Raw genomic sequence first — 18,609 nt, 5'->3', positions numbered from 1 at the left:
TTATGTGACTTCCGACTAATGAAGTGAGGCCAAAACACCACAAAACAACTGTTGTCTTGCCAGCACAGTCCTTTTCCCATCCAGTTGGCAACTTCTTGGGCCTTGGCACTGAAAATTGTCCACCTGCGTGGACCTCCCTTCTCCAGTATCCTGAATGGTTGCTGAGACATCGTCTTATCAGCGAATACCCTCCCCAGCATGTCATCGGGTGGGCTGATGCGTGGCCGTGTCACTAAACAGAGATTGCACTTGCAACTTGCTTGAAGTTAGCAAATCCCAAGGCTGATGCTCAGTGAGAAGTTGGTAACCCCGGCCTCGTTCAGAATTCCCAAGCTAGTGGCAGGGCTGGGCTGGCTCTGGGAGCAGAGCTCCTGAGGCCTTATACTGACCTGGGTGGTCAGCCAAAAGTGATGGGCTTCCCCAGAATTGCTTCTGCAGACAGCTCTTCCTCCGAGATGTGCCCATGCAGCCCCGCCCTCCTCACGCTGTGCCTCCTGACACCCATCAGCCAAGTTCACTGCTGCCCCTGGACAGAGCCCCCAATTGCTTAAAAGCACATACACAACGGGCTTCTCCATTGGGCAAGGTGACCCTCTTGGTGGGGAAGCATGCAATCCCTGCAGCCAGCCTGGCCCTCACTTCATGGGTGTCCTGAGCACTGCATCTGCCAGTCTGTGAGATGCGAGGGTAGCACTGCTGACGTCCCGGTGGTTCAGCAGGTGCTGGCTCTGCTGCTGTGCTCTGCAGCTGCTGTGGAGAGGGCAGGGTCAGAGTGGGCTACAGGTCAAGGCCACATTGCTCAGGAGGAGAAGGGAGACTTGGCACCCCTGCCCAGGGCAGGAAGGCTACTACTGGTTTCCTTGGGGGCCAGCGACACAGCTGCCAGTAAGGCCATGAGGTAAAATGAAGCCAGGTGCCCTGACTCTGCTTCCTGTTAGGCCCTGTGCTCCAGGCACGCGTGAATCAGTCTGTCTTGTCTACATATAACCCACATTGCCATTGAAGGGAGTGGGGGTTATAGAAAATCACTCCTTTTCCTAAATCAGTCTGAAAACCTCTCAGTGGATTTCTAAAACAGTAGCATGCAGTGATTGCCCCTGAGGTGCTTCAAGACCCCGAGGCACAGATTTACCACTTGTGGAGGGCTCATGGGTGCGGGTATGCCATGAACCCCTTGACGCTTGCAGGGGTCCTTCGTGCTCATGTCGGGAGTTCCATTTTACAGAGGTGGAAACGAAGGCTGATGACCTGCTGGATCACACAGTGGTAAATTGGGATCCGGGCTCGTCAAATCCCATTTTCTGTCCTTAACCACAGGTATGTAGTTGAGGTTTTCTGTTCCACTTGTGCACTGGCCGGGCAGCAGTGTGCTTTAGCACCTATTTCTGTTGCAATATTTATTTAGTGAGCATGTATAAAGAGCGTCCCGTGTGCAGGCCCTGTGCTGGTGCAGCAGGCATGGAGCAGGCTGTGCTGCTCTGTGGCCTCCCGCCTAGTGGGGAGGAGCATGACCAGCCTGGTCCTGAGCCAAGTGGACATCAGCGTGGCCCTGGGGGTGGGCCAGGGAAGGAGCAAGCAAGATCAACAGCCTGGGCATCTGAAGGGCACCTCTGTGTTTGCCCCAGTCCACAGTAAAGCAAATCGAAGCCCCCTCTAGAAACTCCACAGAAGCCCTGAGCAGTTTGCACTGGCTTCCAGACACCAGGGTCCCATTCTGTAGCCTATGTCCCAGCACCACCCCACCCCAAAAAATGTCTGCCAGAGAGGGGCAGTGGGGCGAGCAGCCCGCCCTGAACCAAGTTGCATGGTCTTTCATCAGTCTAGACACAGCGTATCAGTAGGCAAATGACGTTTTCCCTGCTTGCCTGTGAGCTGAGCAACAGCATGAGTGGTTTATTTGCCATCCGCTTGTAGAGGGGCTGGTGAGCAGCAAGGTGCATGTCCTGCCTCTGCATCTGGGAGGCACTCTGTGCTTCACGCACAGCCGGTGCCTGTCGCCGCTCTGTCCCCTTAGTGCAGTTTGTGGACCACACCCTCACTCCCCATGATTTCACACAAAGGCATGCTTTCTTTTTGTTAGGTGCAGAGTGACAAGTGGCCCTTTGGCTGGTGCTTGGCCAAGTCCAGTGGCATCTGTCCTTTCTTGAGCCACTGTTGAGCCGATAACAAGAGAGCTAACATCTGTGGTGCCCGGGCAGAGCCCACCAGCCAAGCCTCCCTCGGGATTCAGGGGCTTTTGTGCTGGGCTGTGTCCGCCATCAACTGTGTTCTTTAAATAAGGGTATGAGTGTGTTCAGAAGGGTTTAAAAGAGGCTTGGTTGTGCTTCTCCAAACAAACTGAGAGAGATGGTGAGTGCTTCAATATTGGGCAGCTTCTGTGTCAAGGGCAGCGGTCCACACACTCTTCTGCATTACACCTTCAGCTGATGTCAGACTCAGGCTCTCTCTAATGTGAAAAGTTCCCAGTGAGGTCTTGAACTAATTTTTTTTCAAATACACGTTTTTTCACTATTCAGTGGTAAAAGTACACTGATATTGAGGCCAATCGAAATATGCTACTGAGAGGATTGAGCAGGAAAACACACCATCCACAAGCATTGCATAGAGGCCTCTCATAGTAAGTTAAAACAAACGAAACACACGCGCTGAATCTTACTTCCCGGAATTAGCTACTATTAGTTTGGTGTGTATCTTTCCAGATGTTGTTCTTTGCCTGTGTGTAGGGGTGTGTGTGTGTGTGTGTGTGTGTGTGTGTGTGTGTGACATGTATACATTGTTGTCTCTGGTAACAAAAATACCTGCCTTGCATTTTATCCTGTAACTTTATGTTTCAGTCACTATTAAATTGTGGACATCATTCCATTTGAGTGGATAAAGACCCACCCCCTTTTTTTTTTATAGTGCTCCAATGCGTAGATATAAGTTGTAACTGTTTTCTAGTTTTTATTTTACCAACAAATATGGGTACTTTTGCTCCCTGTGCTAGTATTTCTGTAGGATAGATTCCTAAAAATGGAACTAGCTGTCAGTTCAAGGAGTATGTGTATCTAAACTGCTGAGCAAATTGTACCTCCACCAGCAGTTTAGGGAGTCCATTATCCCCACCCCTTTACTAGCAGGATGAAGTCACAATTCATTCTGTCCAGTTTGGTGGGTCCTTTGATGTTTTAACAAGCAGTTCGGGCACTGTTAGTAAAGATTGGGTATCTTTGTGTTTTATCCTGTCTTCCCTGCTAGAGCCCAGGTGATGTGCAGCAGGGACAAGGGTGCTGTGTGGCAGAGCTCCCGCAACCGTGCCCTGGGCACCATCAGCATGGCGCCCAGGGCAGCTGGTGCCCCCGGGGCTGTGCAGCTAAAGGCTGAGCAGTCCTGGCCATACCCTGTCATCTTTGCCTGTTACTGTGCTAAGTGTCTGAAGCCGTGCTGGATTATGGGGAGGGTGCATGAATGTTGTTGGATGGACGGTGTTTAGTGACAACTCATGTCCATTTTTCTGTTGGGGGTCTTCTTATTGCTTTGTGGGCACTCTTTATGTGTTACTGTCAATCCTGTGTCTGTTGTATGTGTTACAAAAATCACATTCCAGTCCGTCATTTCTTTCTAGAATTACCTTTTTATTTTTACCAAAGTAAATAAGTGTACAAATATCACAGAGCTCCACAGTGTGTACGACAGGAAAACAGCCATTCCTCGCTCTGCCCTGCCTGCTGTGTTGTGACAACATGCGTCCTATCCACAGCAAAACCACAGGGTGCACCTAGGTGGCATCTCTTTTCTTGTACAACTTCTCCTTTTCCTGAAGCTGATCTTTTGTTTTTCATTTGCTTCATTCCCCTTTGCCAGTTATTAATCCAGGCCCACGTCTCAGCAGACCCACGAGGCTCTTCTCCACACAGCGGGCAGTCTGATGGTCCTGCTCACGCCTGGGAGGTGGCCTGCTCTCCCTGGGCCTCTTCCCTGCTTCCACGTGGTCCTTTGTACATGCTCTCCTCCGCCCTCTGGGTGGTGCTCATCCTAGCTCTCTGAGAAGTCGCGTGTGCAGTGGGAGTTTCGGGTCCATGTGTGCTGGTAAACCTCCATTCTGGCGCACACATGGTTGATAATTCGGTTGGGCGCGGAAGTTCCTTTCCTATGGGGTTTTTAGGTCATCATCTTTTAGGTCATCCCTCAATGTGGCTGTGGCATGATTCGAAGTCACTCTCAAGCCTGATCCTTTGTCCAGAGCTAAAGCAGGACAGGATGCACCCGGCGAGGGTCTGTGGCCTCCAAGGCCCTGGCCATGTGAGCCTCCTGGCACCGGCTTCGGGGGCAGGAGTGTGTCTTACTCTGTGAGCAGTTCCCCCTCTGTTAACTCTATTCTCTGTTTTTATCTATTAGACATTGGACCTTTTTGCTCCCATTTTCCATCTTTATCCTTTTATTCTCCCATTTGAAAATTCTCAATTTTTTCTTCAACCCCTCTTTTCAACACTTTTATTTTTGTCCTCATGGCTTTATATTCTTTAAAATGTCCTTCACTGTCACTTTGGGTTTTCAGGAAAGAACAGCCATAAGCGTGCGCATCCTCCTCTCTAGCGCTGTCTGCACACCTTTTGCCATGACGGGGTTTGAGCATTCTTTGTTGATAAATCAGTGGCTCCTTTCCTCCCTGGTGACTGGATGTGGTGTCAGCCCCAAAGCAGCGTTGCTTCGGGAGAAATCGCCCTTCGCACTCGTGCGAAGTGCACTTATGGGTCCTCTTTGAACCCAACTGTTGACAGTGAAAGGAGCCCAACTCTGATGTCGCTTTACTCCATGACTAATTCTCAGGGAAGAAGTAAACCCACTCATGAGATGGTGCACAGGATGTGCGAGTTTGTGAAGAACGGCCCATGTCTTGATTGGAATTGCTTCCTGCAGAAGGACAGAGGCAGGTGCTGGGGATGGTGTAGGATTTTAAGGTTGACATTAGAATGGTTTATCTGCCTTACTTTGTAATTTACTTAATTGCTTTAAGGAGAAACATCCCCGACTGCCACCTGTTCCCCATGAGGAGCAGATCCTCTGCTTATGAATAAGTTTAGCATCCCTCTGCCCCTTAGCTTTCACCTGCTCTGAGCTTCTCTTCTGGATGCCACCTGCTGAATGCTTTGGTTTTGTCAGCTTACCTGCAGCCCTGCTATCAGATGTGAAATGCAGCTCCTGTGCCTGGGAGCGCTGGGAGCTGAAATGAGCTTTGACAGGCCTCGAGGCATGGAGCAGCACTCCAGTGAGCCTGTGCAGGCGTGGCTGTATGTCTGCTCTTACCTCGCCAGCCAGAGACTCAGCCGCATCCTGAGCTTTGGCTACCTGGCAGAATAACTATAGTTACGAGCATTCCGCAAGCTTCAAGAAATGTGTGTTTGAACAGCTGAAACTGTAGGTCGCTGTGTCTTTGCTGTGAAGTTAACTCATTTCACCATGTGAGATAGCCAGACTTCGAATGATCAGAGCAGGCCTTTTCCAGAGAGGAACACGGGGAGGTGAGGAGTGGGCCAGCTGCGTCTGACGCCCTCCCCAGCGCAGCCTGCTGCGGGGCCCCTGTGAAGACAGAGGCAGTGGGACACTTTTTCAGGTGTGCCTTCTGTTCCCTGGCTTCTCTGTCCTCCCCATGGAAGCCCATCTATGTGCCACATGGATCAGGGTTGCCTCCTTTCCCCGGTCCTTGTGCTGCTGCTTGGGCCCTCTCCCCAGCCTGTGTCAGCAGCACTGCTTACCTGGTAGATTCTGTGGGGGAGTCAGTGTCCTGAAGAGCCCCACAGGGACAAGGGGGGTCCTGGGCCCATGCCGTCCTGTCCCCTGGCCCTGCCAGTGTGTTGTTACAGGGCCTGCTGTCGGCTCCAGCCAGCCTGCAGGCAGGGCTGGCTCTGACAGGTCCCCTGTGGTTTAGAGTTCTGGTGTCACTCTCCTGGGGTCCTCATTTCCATCTTCGTGTGGGCCCTCCAGGATGGGGCAGTGCAGGGAGAGGCAGTGAGTCCTGCCCAGTCTGCGTTGCAGGCGGGAGGAGGGGCCTCCTTTCCAAGAGCAGCCGTGTGCTCACCTGGAATCAGGGCAGCCTGCAGCTTGGGGGGTGGAGGGAGAGCGGTGAGTAGGTGCGGGAACAAAATAACTTCAGCTGGCGAAACACTGCGAGGAGGAAAGATGGTGGCTGTGGAGGGGACAGGGTGGGGAACAGAGGCCGAATCACAGGAGGAGCTGCTGTGGAGGGGGCAGGGTCTGGAGAGCAGGTGGATCACAGGGTGCAGGGGCCTCTCCTGTGGAGTCTGCTGTCCTGGGTGGGGGACGCAGGAGGGGCAGGATCTGCCTCTCAGCCGATTCCCTGGTCAGAGCTTTGCCTGTGGAATGACCTCTGGTCCTCTTGATACCTGCAGTCCTGGAGGAGGTCGGGCACTGTCTGCAGTAGCACAGCCAGTCCATAGCTGGCCCAGAGTGACCCTGTCACACACTATATCCTGATGCCACCTGGTCCTGCTTTATGGCATCAGGGCAGCCACCCAGAGGGGATCCCCTCCCCTTCAGGGCCAGGCACTGCCATGTTCCATTGTGTAGGCGCACACGGCCCAAATCTCAGAGGCTGCTTCTCCCACAGCACAAGGTTTCTGTGCCCAGGCTTGCCCATGAGGTCTGGGTGGTAGCGGGACTGTTTTCTTGCGTGGTAATCAGGTGGCTTTTTTGGCTTGGCTTGTTTTGTTTTGGTGTTTTTTAAATAATGGGAAGAAACAACGTAAATGGAAGGGGAACGTGTAAATGATATGCATTAGGAAACAGAACTGGGTCCTCTACTATAGCCATGGAGAAGGCTGTTTTGTCACTGAATCCTTTTCATCTGCCAAAATCTAAGTCCCACGGTGAAATGGCCGCTGTTTAAACACAAATGCACACAGCAGGAAGTCATTGCTCCCTGTGTTAATGCCCTCCAGAGCAGGCTGAGGATCTTCTTAAAACACACCTTCGATGTTTCTGGGAAGCCAGTTTAGGTGGGTTGCTCCTCCCCTCCTCCCAGGACCTTTGCCTCATGGCCGCCTTCAGACTGGAGCAGGTCCCCAAATTGTGGACACGCACGTGGCCTGATCCTCCCAACCCATGCTGATCTTAGCTCTGACTGCAGGGAAGATTGTGCAATTTTGCTCAAATTGTATGGTAAGCAGTAACTTCCTGCTCTAGAAAGATGAAGAACAGCAGGAGTGCTGATTAAAAAGAGAGAGAGGTAGAATCTCACTGGTGTACACGTCTACAAGTGGTGGAAGCTTGACAGTAGTCAAGTAAATCTCAGGACTCAAAAGCTGTCTCCACAGTGGCATTTGTCCCACTGTTTCACCATCCTGGACTCTGGAAGCCGATGGCCTCTCCCTGGTAGAGAGGCAGGTTCCTGTGCCTCTTCCCAAGGGTGCTGCACACTACAATGCGGAGCTTCCCAAAGGGTGCCCCGCCCCAGAGGTGGTGACTCGGTGGGCCTGGGAGTGGCCTGGGCCGCATGTGGTGAGCAGTTGGGAGCCACTGTGGGCTTAAAGTTGCAGGTTTGCAAATGGTTCTGTCCACATGAACTTGTTTACAAGAAGCAAACCAAGCTGAAACGCCACGCCCTGTGGTCAGGGAGAGCTGAGGGACACAGGTGCACCTGCGTGCAGGGGCTGAGCACTGGCCCTCTCATCAGGGTGGCTGGGGTGGCGCCCCCCTGCTCTGGGGGCCACCCCCTCATCAAGGGGGGTTGGGGTGGCACCTTCCTGCTCTGAGCACCGGCCCTCTCATCAGGGTGGGTGGGGTGGCACCCCCCTGCTCTAGGGGCCAAGCTAGCCCTTACCAGAGACTGCTGGGAGCTGCTGTGCATTTGCTTCTGGACTGTTAGACAGGCGCAGTCTGCAGGTGAACAAGCAAGTGTGTAGTTTAGAAGTCAATAATCTTCATGAGTCAAAGCCCTGAAACGATCACCGTTTGTCAGTTTTCCTCAGATTTTAGGGTGACACAGCTATACCAACATGGGTGAGTTATTTAGGAGAACGTTATTTAAGAGACATCACCATTAAGTGACTGTCACACCTCAGCATTTTCCTGCCATGCCCAATAAGTCACCATAAGCCTTGTTTCCCATCCACTGGTAAAACTCAGTAACAGCAGTATTTCGTTACGACGCCACCAGTACGTGTGTAACCCTGTGTCCACAGAGTTTTAACCAAAGCATCAGCTATGCTGTATTCACCATTTGGGACTGATGAATGGACTGAAAATGCTCTCCCATGGGCCTTGTGAACACTTCCTTTATTCTCCCCTGGAACAGCGTGTCAATGTTAAGAAAATATTCACCCCATGTGCGTATTTTTAAACTGCCAACAAGAAAACCTTGAACCCAGTTGTGTCTGCCCGATTGTAATGAAATCTCCTTTTTATGCAGCTTCTGAACCCAACCTGAAATTACGGTCCAGGCTAAAGCAGAAAGTAGCGGAGAGGCGGAGCAGCCCCCTGTTACGCAGGAAGGATGGGCCAGTGGTTACTGCTCTAAAAAAGCGCCCATTGGATGTCACAGGTATGTCAGCCCAGGAGGCACCCTGCCCCTGCCGTCCTCTCTGTGAGGCTTTCCTTGCTGCCCTTGGTTTCCCTCTGGCACCTCTGAAAACCTGCATCTCTGCCTGACACTGTTGAACCCCAGCATGGTCTTTTTGCTGTAGCGCAGGAAGTACCAGGCCCACGAACCAGAGTCAGTGACTTAGATGTCTCTGGCCAAGTCCCTGCTCCCAGCCTTTCTCAAAGTTGGTTTTAATCAGGCCCAGGTATAGGATAGTGATCTGGACTGGCATCATGGGCGATGTGTACAAGGAATTTTAAGTCAAAGATTGGCTGGGCATGGGGTTCACAATTGACTCCGCCCTGCTGCCTGTTTAACATGTCTGGTCTGTTGCAGGGTGCTAACCTCTTCCCTACCAGGGTCTCCACAGCTGAGCACTGGAAAGACAGCAAGGAGCTGAACTGTTTCAGCTCTACCTTAGTGAGTGTCATGCTGTCGGCCCCATCTAGTGGTGGACATGAAGAAGGACGCAGGCCAGGCAGAGCCCTTCCTGAGGGGGCACGGCCCCTCTTGAGGGCACCCTCCCCAGGGAGCACCCCCCCCCCCCCGTGCAGGGCACCTCACGCAGGGAGTACTGCCGACACAGGGCACCTCACCCAGGGAGCACCTTCATGCAGGGAGCACCCCCACACATGGCACGTAACCAAGGGAGCACCCCCCCATGCACGGCACCTCACCCAGGGAGCATCTTCATTCAGGGAGCACCTTCATGTAGGAAGCACCCCCAACGCAGGGCACCTCAACCAGGAGCACTCCCCATGTACAACACCTCACCCAGGGAGCACCTTCATGCAGGGAGCACCCCCACACACGGCACCTCACCCAGAAGCACCTCCATGGAGGACCCCCCAGCCAGGGAGCACCTTCACACAGGGCACCCTCCCCACCCAGGGAGCACCGCCGCTCCCAGCATGCACTCGACCCCAGGGAGCACACCTGCCAGGTTGCTCTTCTATTCTTTTCTCACTTGATGTCAGTCACTATCATTTTCCGGCAACTCTGATGTGTCTTCATTTTGCCAATGTGAGTAATACCGTGGTCATGCATTTATATGTATCTCCTCAGACTGGAGTCCTGGAAGTGGAATGAAAAATATTAACATCAGTGAGTTAAAAGTGGATAAAAAGCCAGATACGTATATTTTTATTGCCCCCAAAAGTTGTCCTCACTTCTCATGTGTGCACATGGCAGTGTTTGGTAACACCACTGGGAGGCATGGGAGGGAGAGGGGTTTTTTTGCTCGAGACACGCTGGCCGGCAGCACGGGAGAGCTGGGGGGGGCGTGGAGAAAGCAGATCTGTTTTCCTGAGTGAACTGTAAACACCTGCTCAGCCCAGGTGGCATTCTCAGCAGCTTGCAGTTAATGAAGTGCAAGGAAGCGGGCTTCACCAGAGAGCAGAGCCAGGCTCTGGCTGGTGTTTGCTGGGAGTGACAGGGGGAGAGGACAAGGGGACAGGGCAGAGGGCAGGGAGGGAGCCGGGGAGGGGACCAGGTGTTGTGTTCATTCTCAGCCCCTGGGGATGCGTGAGCTGACCCCGTGCTTTGTTGAACTCCAGGCAGCTCTTGAGTGAACGCAGCAGTTTGACCTTGGGAGGTGTAAACACCTGCTGTTAGGGTGGGGGATGAGCCTGGGGTGTTTCTGGGTGGGCAGCTCAGTCAAGAGAGTGTGTCCTGTGCCTCAGTATCCTCTTCTGTGCAGTGAGGCTGATGATGGCACCTTCCTGTAGGGTTAGTGAGGGACAACAAAAGCAGAGGTGTTGGAACGTGGTCTGCCAGGTCGGGAGAGCTGTGGGGTACCTGCTCCCACCCCTCCATCCTCCTTGCTGTTACTCAGGGTTACGTCTGGAGCCAGTTTTCAGAGTCGGCTCTATCGTCACCAGCCTCCAGCAGGCTTGGGTAGCACATGACTTGTGAGTGAGCACCTGCATGTGCGTGGGCTGTGGGAGGAGGTGGCTAGCAGGGCCTGGGAGAGGCTTTGCTGGAGCCTGTCCCACCTCCTCGCCCAGCACACCTAGCTCAGGTGACCTGCTTAGGGGAAATGTCCCTAACCTCCCCTTCAGGGTCCCCACCCTGCCATTTCTCCTTGACCAGCGTGTGCTCTGCAAGTCTAGAATCAAGGCAAGGCTCTACATGTTCAGAGTTATTGCTGAATGGTAGACCCCTAGAGCAATCAAGGCAAATAGGTCACACTGTGTTGTCTTTGGAAAGTTTTATTCTGCTGATGCCAATGTGTAAATGCCATTAAACCAAACATAAAAAGCCAGACACACTCAGGCTTCCCATAGTGTGTGTGTGCATAAAGTAGTGATAGTGGCTCCTTGAGCCGTGGAAAGGAGCTCTGGCTGAGCGTACAGTAATTCCTTGCCTAACCTGAGCGGAGCCTGGTCCCTTTAACCATGGTCAAGCCACTTCGATGTTTAAGGTACATTAAGAATATCTTGGTGTGTGTTTTCAAATAACACTGATAAATTACAGAAGCCGCTAGCTATATTTTCCCCTGGATGTTTGATATTATGTGAGAAAATTGAGATTTAGTTCGAAGTGAACACTAATGGTAGGTTGCTCTGTTTTGAACTAAGCTTTTTTTGGTAAGCACAGTAAATTTGACCTTTCACTGTTCAAAGTCATTTGGCTTCTGTGTTTCTTGGCCTTCTCTTGTGAGAATAATAAGTGTTTAAGGGCTTATCTTTGTGGTGTTTCAAATCATCTTAAAATTAAAAAGAGGTATGAAATTGATGATGTGAGGATCCTGAAAGACTAAAGTGGGGCATCTGCAGCTTTGCAGAACTCACTGGGAGGTCAGTGGCAAAAACGAAGACTAGCGAGCAGGTTGCACTGTCCCTGCTGGGAACTGCAGTCATGTTCGTTCTTTTTGGGATTTCTGCCGGTCAGCAAGCTAGCCACAGAAATCACAGAAGGCAAAGGCAGTTAGGGCCACAGGAAGCATGTGCCCTTCCCTCTGCACAGAGTAACACTCACGGCAGGTGCTTCTCCACCTCCACAGACTCCTCATGCAGCAGTGCCCCAGGCTCCGGGCCCAGCTCGCCCAACAACAGCTCTGGGAACGTCAGCACGGAGAACGGGATCGCGCCCGCCGTCCCCAGCATCCCGGCCGAGGTCAGTGCCAGGCGTGGCTGTTTCTGTTGTCCTGCACCGAGTCAGGTTCAAATGGCTTGATTTGCTTGAAGTGACTCCGCTTTGTACTTGACCTTCACTTCTGACTTTCCAGTTTGGGGTGAGGGAAGCAGGCACGTGCGTCTTCCTGAGAAGGGCACCATTGTGGATTGTGTCCCTCCCACTCATTGCAGACGTCTCCTTCCCCTGTGAATGCTGTGGTTCCAGGTATGTCAGCGAACAGCCACAAACCCAGTCTTTCCTCCTGGCCTCTCCCAGAGCGTGTTTCACCGGGTGGCATCACAGCACACAGTCACACGAGTTGGCGCCCTGGGCATACTGGACCCCTGCTGCCTGCGCGCCGTGGTCATCAGCACTCCACCAGGTGGCTGGGAGATGGCGGCCACATAGTAGTTGCTGAGTGAGAATTAAATATTTGTTGTGTATTGAAAAATACACAAATTAAAATGATCAACAAACCATGCGTCAAGGAAGACTAGAGCGTCACCAGTGTCGGCACTGCCGGGGTAGACAAAGCTGGAGGGGGGGAGCTTTTCCAGGCGTCACCAGAACCAGGAGTCTCAGACCACAGGGCTTGGCACCCCTCACCCCCTGCCTCCGCTAGACCCTGAGGGGTTCTGCGGTCTGGGAGGGACATTGGCAAACTAGAATGGGGTCAGAGAGGGCTCTGGAATCACTTGGCGGGAATAATGTCAAAGACAGGAGCTTAGCGGAGAGGAAGGTAGAGGGGCACCAAGGCTGGCTGGGGGTCACGCCCCTGGCCAGACCTGGGTCAGGGTGACTTTCAGAGGCAGTAGTTACCAGGACCTACATTCCATGCACCCATTCCCTCCTTTCTTCGCTCCCCCCTTATCCACATGTGTCGGGCCCCAGGAACAGAGAGCCAGGCGGGCAGCCCAGGGCCTGCTTCTGCACAGCTCGCCCGCTGGCAGGAGAGGCAGCGCTAGCCAGGACACGGGGAGGACGAGAGAGGTGTGTGTGCTCACTGAGCCACGCCACGGGCCTGGGCGGGTGACCACGTGGGGCAGGGCCACTGCAGCATGAGGCTTCTGATGAATTGAGCCAGAAGTGCCATCTGCTTCGTGTAGCAGCGTTCTCTTGAGAGGGAGGTTCTTTTGAGTTCTTTCTAACTTAGAGGGCTATAATTTATGAAATATAATTATTTACTTTCCTTCTTAAATATTTAGAAATGAATCCTGCCCCTGCAAAGGGTTGACAAATCTTAGTTGGGATACACAGCCACAAGCACTTAGCATCTTTCTTTCAAATTTCTAGACCCTTTATATATAAAAAGATTTTCAGAAACTAGGAATTCTCAGTGGATTTTACACTACTGCCTCTGGGTTGCTTAATTCCCGTTTTCTTGTATTCCTTTTACTTTATACATCTTTTATTACCTGTCTTTTTCAACCTACCAATTTACGTACTTATTTAGATTATTAAAAGTTTTAATAATCCTTGTCTGTAAGATTGAGGTCATAGCAGAGGTCTACCTATAATTAGCATTAGCATGCAACCTAGAAATTACTTCCTGCCCTGTGATCTTATTGCTAGTTACATCTTGTTGATCCTGGTCATAGATACTTATTTTTATGTAATATGGGCAATTATGTACCTAATAGTTAATGTTGTAATGATGCTTTATTTGGGTAGATCTACAGGGTTCCAGTCTAAGTTATGTGTTAATTTTTTACGAATTACGTGATACATAAACTAAGCTACTGTAAATTAACAGAACAGACGAAAAGAGTCACAAATATAAAAAGTGCAGTCGTTCATGTTTCACGTCAGATACTCATTATAATAAACAGAGGTAGTCTTTGAATATTTGATTACATTCAGATATCCTTGGTGGATCTCAAATAGCATCAGATTTGGACAACTCCCTGAGAACGTCCATGCGTCATGGCTAAGGGCTGGCTGTCATTCTCGTGTGGTCCAGCAGCAGCAAGCCTGCCCAGCAGCAGGGCTTCTACGGATGAGGGAGACATGGCAGGAGTAGCCCCCCAGCCAGGCTCTCTGCACCTCCTTTTCCTGTTTACCTGGGGCTCCATGGAAACACTATATGTTGAAGGCCTCTGGACCCAGAGAAGCTCAGCCTCCCCACACACCCCCCATCACAGGGGAGGACATAGGGCTCTGGGAGCCGGAGAGACGCCCTCCAGGTGCTCAGAGCATTTCCTTCCCCCTGCACCTTTCTGAAGGGCTCTGCCCAAAGATGGCAGATGCCCCAATGCCCCATGCGTGTCTTCTCACATGCTCAGATCAATAGGACCACATAATTCTCAGAAGGCTGCTTTATATCTAAAAATAAATTAGGTATAAAAACAAACATGGAGGGCCAGCCCGTGGCTCACTTGGGAGAGTGTGGTGCTGATAACACCAAGGCCATGGGTTCAGATCCCTATATGGTGATGGCCGTTTAGCTTACTTGGGAGAGCTTGGTGCTGACAGCACCAAATCAAGGGTTCAGATTCCCTTACCAGACATCTTTTTTTTTTAAAGCTATGGTTGTAAAGGAAATTATAACTTTGAATAACATTAGCGTGTCTGCTTATTTTGCCCCAAATTATTATAATACAGTAGAGTCGTGCTTTCTCGGCCATCTCAAGTATTTTCCCTAAAGCAGAACTTGCTGGTACTTCTTTTACTCTTGGCAAAAAAATTTTTGTTTGGGAAAAGTGCTTTTTGCAGTAGCCCTTTAATCATCGTTATGAAGTTTATATGTGAGCAAATCTAAAGGGACATGAGGCATCTTCTCTGGGACAAGAAACACGAAGTTTCCTCCTCTACGAAGAAAGCTGTTTCTTTCTCTTGTGCACTTATGGCATGAGAATGAGAGTTTGTAAGGTGTGCGTGTTTCCAGATGGCACCAAAGTAGGACACCATGCAAAAGATAGCTAGCTAAGCTACCTGAGGCATTCTGAAGGCACAGGGTATTTGCGCATGAGCCGTAAAACAGCAACCACGCATCCTCCAAGCAAATGGAGAGGCAAGTTCTCCAGCCAGTACTACAGACCACTGTTTACAGTAACTTGTAATAACTTTCAGTTCATTCCTTTTTTTCCTTGGAAATGAAATTTTAAAGCACTCAAAATATTTCTCATCCTTAATTATATACTCCACCGTGAGAACCAGGAGAAAATCAGCTTACACATTCGTTCATTGACACTGCCGCTTTCCATCACGCAGGTTTCTGCCTGCCGACCTGCTGGCAAATGTCACCGTGGCAACTTCCCTCCATGCTGCTCTTCACTTGCTCATGCGTTCACCGTGCATCTATCGGGTGCAGGCTGTGTAGGGGATATAGTGATGAATAAAAGATTGTTCTCTCTTGCAGAGCATGTTCATTATACAAGCAAAATATGTTAAGTAGCGTGGACGTCCTCCAAGGCAGCTACTGCTGAACCTTTACTGTCCTTCTAATCCTTACTCTTGGCTTATGCTCAACTGTTCTCAGCCCTTTTTAAAAAGTACATGATTCCATAACTTCTTCTTCTAACATAACAATATATCATAAACACAGGTCCAGGCTCAGAAGTGTCGTGGTGTGTGATGGACATGCATTTATTTAACACCATGCATTGTTGGAGAAGGCTTAGCATTACTTACTAGCATTATATCACAAGAGTGGCATTTCAGGGTCAAAGGTTAGATTAGCTTTTCAGGCTTTCCACACCCGTTGCCAAATTATCCTGCAGAAAGAGTACGCCAGTGTATAATCCACGCAGCAGTGTGTTTCTCTGGACCAAGATGGCGTTACCACTTAAAAAGAAACCTGCCGATTTGATGAGTTTTTATGATGCGTAAATATGTTTTTAGATTACCCATAATATTGAGTATTTTTTCATGAGTTTATCCCCTTTAATGTGAGTTCCTCTTCTGTCGTTAGTCTTCTCTGCAAGCTTTCCGCACTGCTGCTTGTTGACTTTATCTTATTTTATTTATTTATTTTGTTCTTTATCTGTTGACCTTTGTCTGTCCTGTACCTCACCAATATCGTCACCGTAGCTGCCTTTCATAGGAGATTTTTTTTTTTTAATCGATAATTTCCTCTTTGGTTTCAGTCTTTGATTTCATGTATGGAAAGACATTCCCAACTCCAAAAGTATATTTTTAAATACATGATCCTAGCTTTTCTTCTGATAGCTTCACGGCGAGTAAGCAAATGGAATAAAAGCAAACAAGATAATGATGGACAAGACAGAAGAAGAACTCCTCAGGGGGAATAATCTCATGAATCACGAATCCGTGTTTTCATGCTTGTGCTTGAAAAGCATACGCTCGCCTACATGTATAATTTGTTAAATATATTTTGCATGAAGGTGTCTCAGAAACAGTACAGTCTGCCCATGTTTTTTATTGTCGTTTCTCCTGGTATATGTTGCTCGTGTTTGGCCATAAGGGACCCCATGTATAACAGTCATCATATGTTCTGTCCCCAGACCAGTTTGGCGCACAGACTCGTGGCACGAGAAGGCTCGGTCGCTCCACTCCCTCTCTACACATCGCCATCCTTGCCCAACATCACTTTAGGACTTCCTGCCACCGGCCCTTCTGTGGTAAGCCCGCCTCCGTGGGTCTGTGTAGCTTGCGGTGGCTGTCGCAGGGCCATCAGCCCAAGCATCCCCCACTGTGGTTTTCAGGGTGCAGCAGGCCAGCAGGACGCCGAGAGGCTCACTCTCCCAGCCCTGCAGCAGAGGATCTCCCTCTTCCCCGGCACCCACCTCCCCCCCTACCTGGGCACTTCGCCCTTGGAGCGGGACGGCAGCACGGCTCACAACCCTCTTCTGCAGCACATGGTCTTACTGGAGCAGCCGCCTGCACAGACACCCCTCGTCACAGGTGAGCACCTTGTGGCACTGGCTGGTGTTGGGGGGCTGCTCTGCCCATTGTCGGCTCGTGGAAGAGGTGGGAAAGAAAGCCTGTTTCCACCCCAGCGATTTCTGTGTACAGGTCCCTGGCATGTGACAGCTGTCTTGACTAAGGCAAAAAATCAAATCTCACTTGCAAAGCTATGTAGACGGGATAAAAATAGATTGTCAGTTATACCTTTTGTTTAATTTCTCAAGAGGAGTTCTGGCTCTTCTGGTTTGGGTTTCAGACTGGATCAAGTTGAACAGGTGATAGAAACACAGATCGACTCTGGTATATAGTTTCTATTAGCAAAATTTTTTTACAAATGTGTTCTGAGTGATGGTTATATTTAGAAAAGTACAATTTAGAGAAAAATAGAAGATCATTATGAAATTTGCATAGCAACAACAGTATAAAAGTATCGCTTTGGAAATGATGAAACACATGGTGTTTTCTATGAAGCAAGGAGGAATCCCCGCTGCAGGGGTCGTCATTTCACACCTTCACACCATCCCCAGCTTGGTGTTTGGCTTCCTGGAAACCTATTTATTTGCTCAAAATTGAAAGCTAAAAGAACCTCAGAGCAGTACCTTTTATATTCCTAACACTAACTTAGTGGAAACCTCAGGTGCTTGGCCTGTCGTAGGGTACTATGCTGTAGGTGTGCAGCGCTGGTTTGGTTTCGTTTTCTTGTTTTGTGCTCCTGTCTCTCTCCAGCACTTGGTTCTTCCGAATTGCTGGTCTGGCCATAAGGGGCCTTGTCCCATCAGGCACCCTGGCTGGACACCTCGGGGTCAGTGTCCCGGCTGCAGTGTAGTGTTGGCGCACGGATCTCTTCTTCCCGCTCTGTGGCCTTGGGTGCCCTTGCGCTCTCTCACTCTGTGTGCGCCTCATCTTCCCACCCATAACGTAGGGATGCTAAGAGGATGTGCCTCATTGAGTCTGATGAGGGTGAAATGGCCATGAGGTCTCGTGGGACGGTGCCTGCACCTGCAGCCCTTTGGGTGCTGGCACTATGGTGTGCTGCTACTCTTGCTTCATCCTTCCAAACCCTCACCCTCTCACATGCTCACTTCCCCGGCTGCCACGCCTGTCCTTCCCAGCGTCTCCCTTCCCCGCAAGCATGAGTCTGATTGTGGGTCTCCTGGAGGTCACCCTGCTGTCCTGTGGGAGGTCTCTCACCTCTCGAGGCTGTCTTCCAGCAGCCTCCAAGCTCCTCTCAGAGGCCCGGGAGCCCCCGCACTGTGCACAGCTGTGACATTCAGCACAGGAGCCTTGCACTGAAAGTTACAGTCGGAGTAAGCAGTCGGTTTCTCATTACACATGCAGCATGTCCCATGCTTGTGTGCTGTGACCACCCCACTGAACATTTCCATCCTCACAGAAATATCTGTTGGACAGCACTTCCTGGTGCAGTGTCCCAGCTCTTTAGCAGGGACACAAAACTTGCTCTGTGGCACTCCCTCCTTCCTCCTCTGCCCCACATGCCCTGACCAGGCCAGTGAAGGTGGCTCAAGGAAGCAAAAACTCTTGTCTAGAGCGCTGCATCTTCATCAAGCCCAGCTCAGCAGCCCCATCCCAGAGCCTCTGTCCTCTGTCCCAGCAGCCTGAGCTCCCTCCCTGTGTGGTCCCCGCATCTGTCTATCTTCATTCTTCTTGTAGTTTTTGTTCACGCTTCAGTCCCGCCTGCTTGATTTACATTCTCCTGGGGAACAGAGACTGTGTTTGCCACAGCTTTGTGCTCAGCACCCACACAGCATGTGACACCCAGTGGTGCCCAACTAGCATTCCTGGATGGTGCTGGTGAGCCTCCAGGGCTCCAAGGCAGATGGGCAGCCGATCAGCGCAAGTTTGTCATTGCTCCCGCAGGTGGCTGGGGCTGACCTGCCTGTTGATAATCGTGGCGTACAGGCCCATAAAATTGTCAGCTGGAACAACCTTCCTTTTCCAGATGCTTTGAAAACAGAGGCCCCTGTGAGAGAAGTGGCTGGCTGATTCCAGAGGGGTGAGCCATGGTCCAGGGTCTCCTGGAGCTGCCT

The 18,609-nt window shown here is 50.8% G+C and overlaps 1 protein-coding gene across 11 annotated transcripts in view; it reads left to right on the top strand.

Moving 5' to 3' along the window:
• HDAC4 (histone deacetylase 4) overlaps window positions 1–18,609 on the top strand; it is a 308,256-nt gene that overhangs the window by 215,969 nt on the left and 73,678 nt on the right. For all 11 annotated transcript variants that reach the window (XM_063099194.1, XM_063099201.1, XM_063099228.1 and 8 more), the window contains 4 exons: window positions 8,408–8,539; window positions 11,583–11,695; window positions 16,159–16,275; window positions 16,360–16,558. In XM_063099194.1, the coding sequence (XP_062955264.1) occupies window positions 8,408–8,539; window positions 11,583–11,695; window positions 16,159–16,275; window positions 16,360–16,558 (561 nt within the window). The remainder of the gene's footprint in view (window positions 1–8,407; window positions 8,540–11,582; window positions 11,696–16,158; window positions 16,276–16,359; window positions 16,559–18,609) is intronic.

This window comes from Cynocephalus volans, chromosome 1 (genome assembly GCF_027409185.1).
Source record: "Cynocephalus volans isolate mCynVol1 chromosome 1, mCynVol1.pri, whole genome shotgun sequence".
In the NCBI taxonomy this organism is placed as follows: domain Eukaryota; kingdom Metazoa; phylum Chordata; class Mammalia; order Dermoptera; family Cynocephalidae; genus Cynocephalus; species Cynocephalus volans.
Note: the sequence above shows the minus strand (reverse complement) of the source record. Positions and strands in the feature narration are given on the sequence as shown.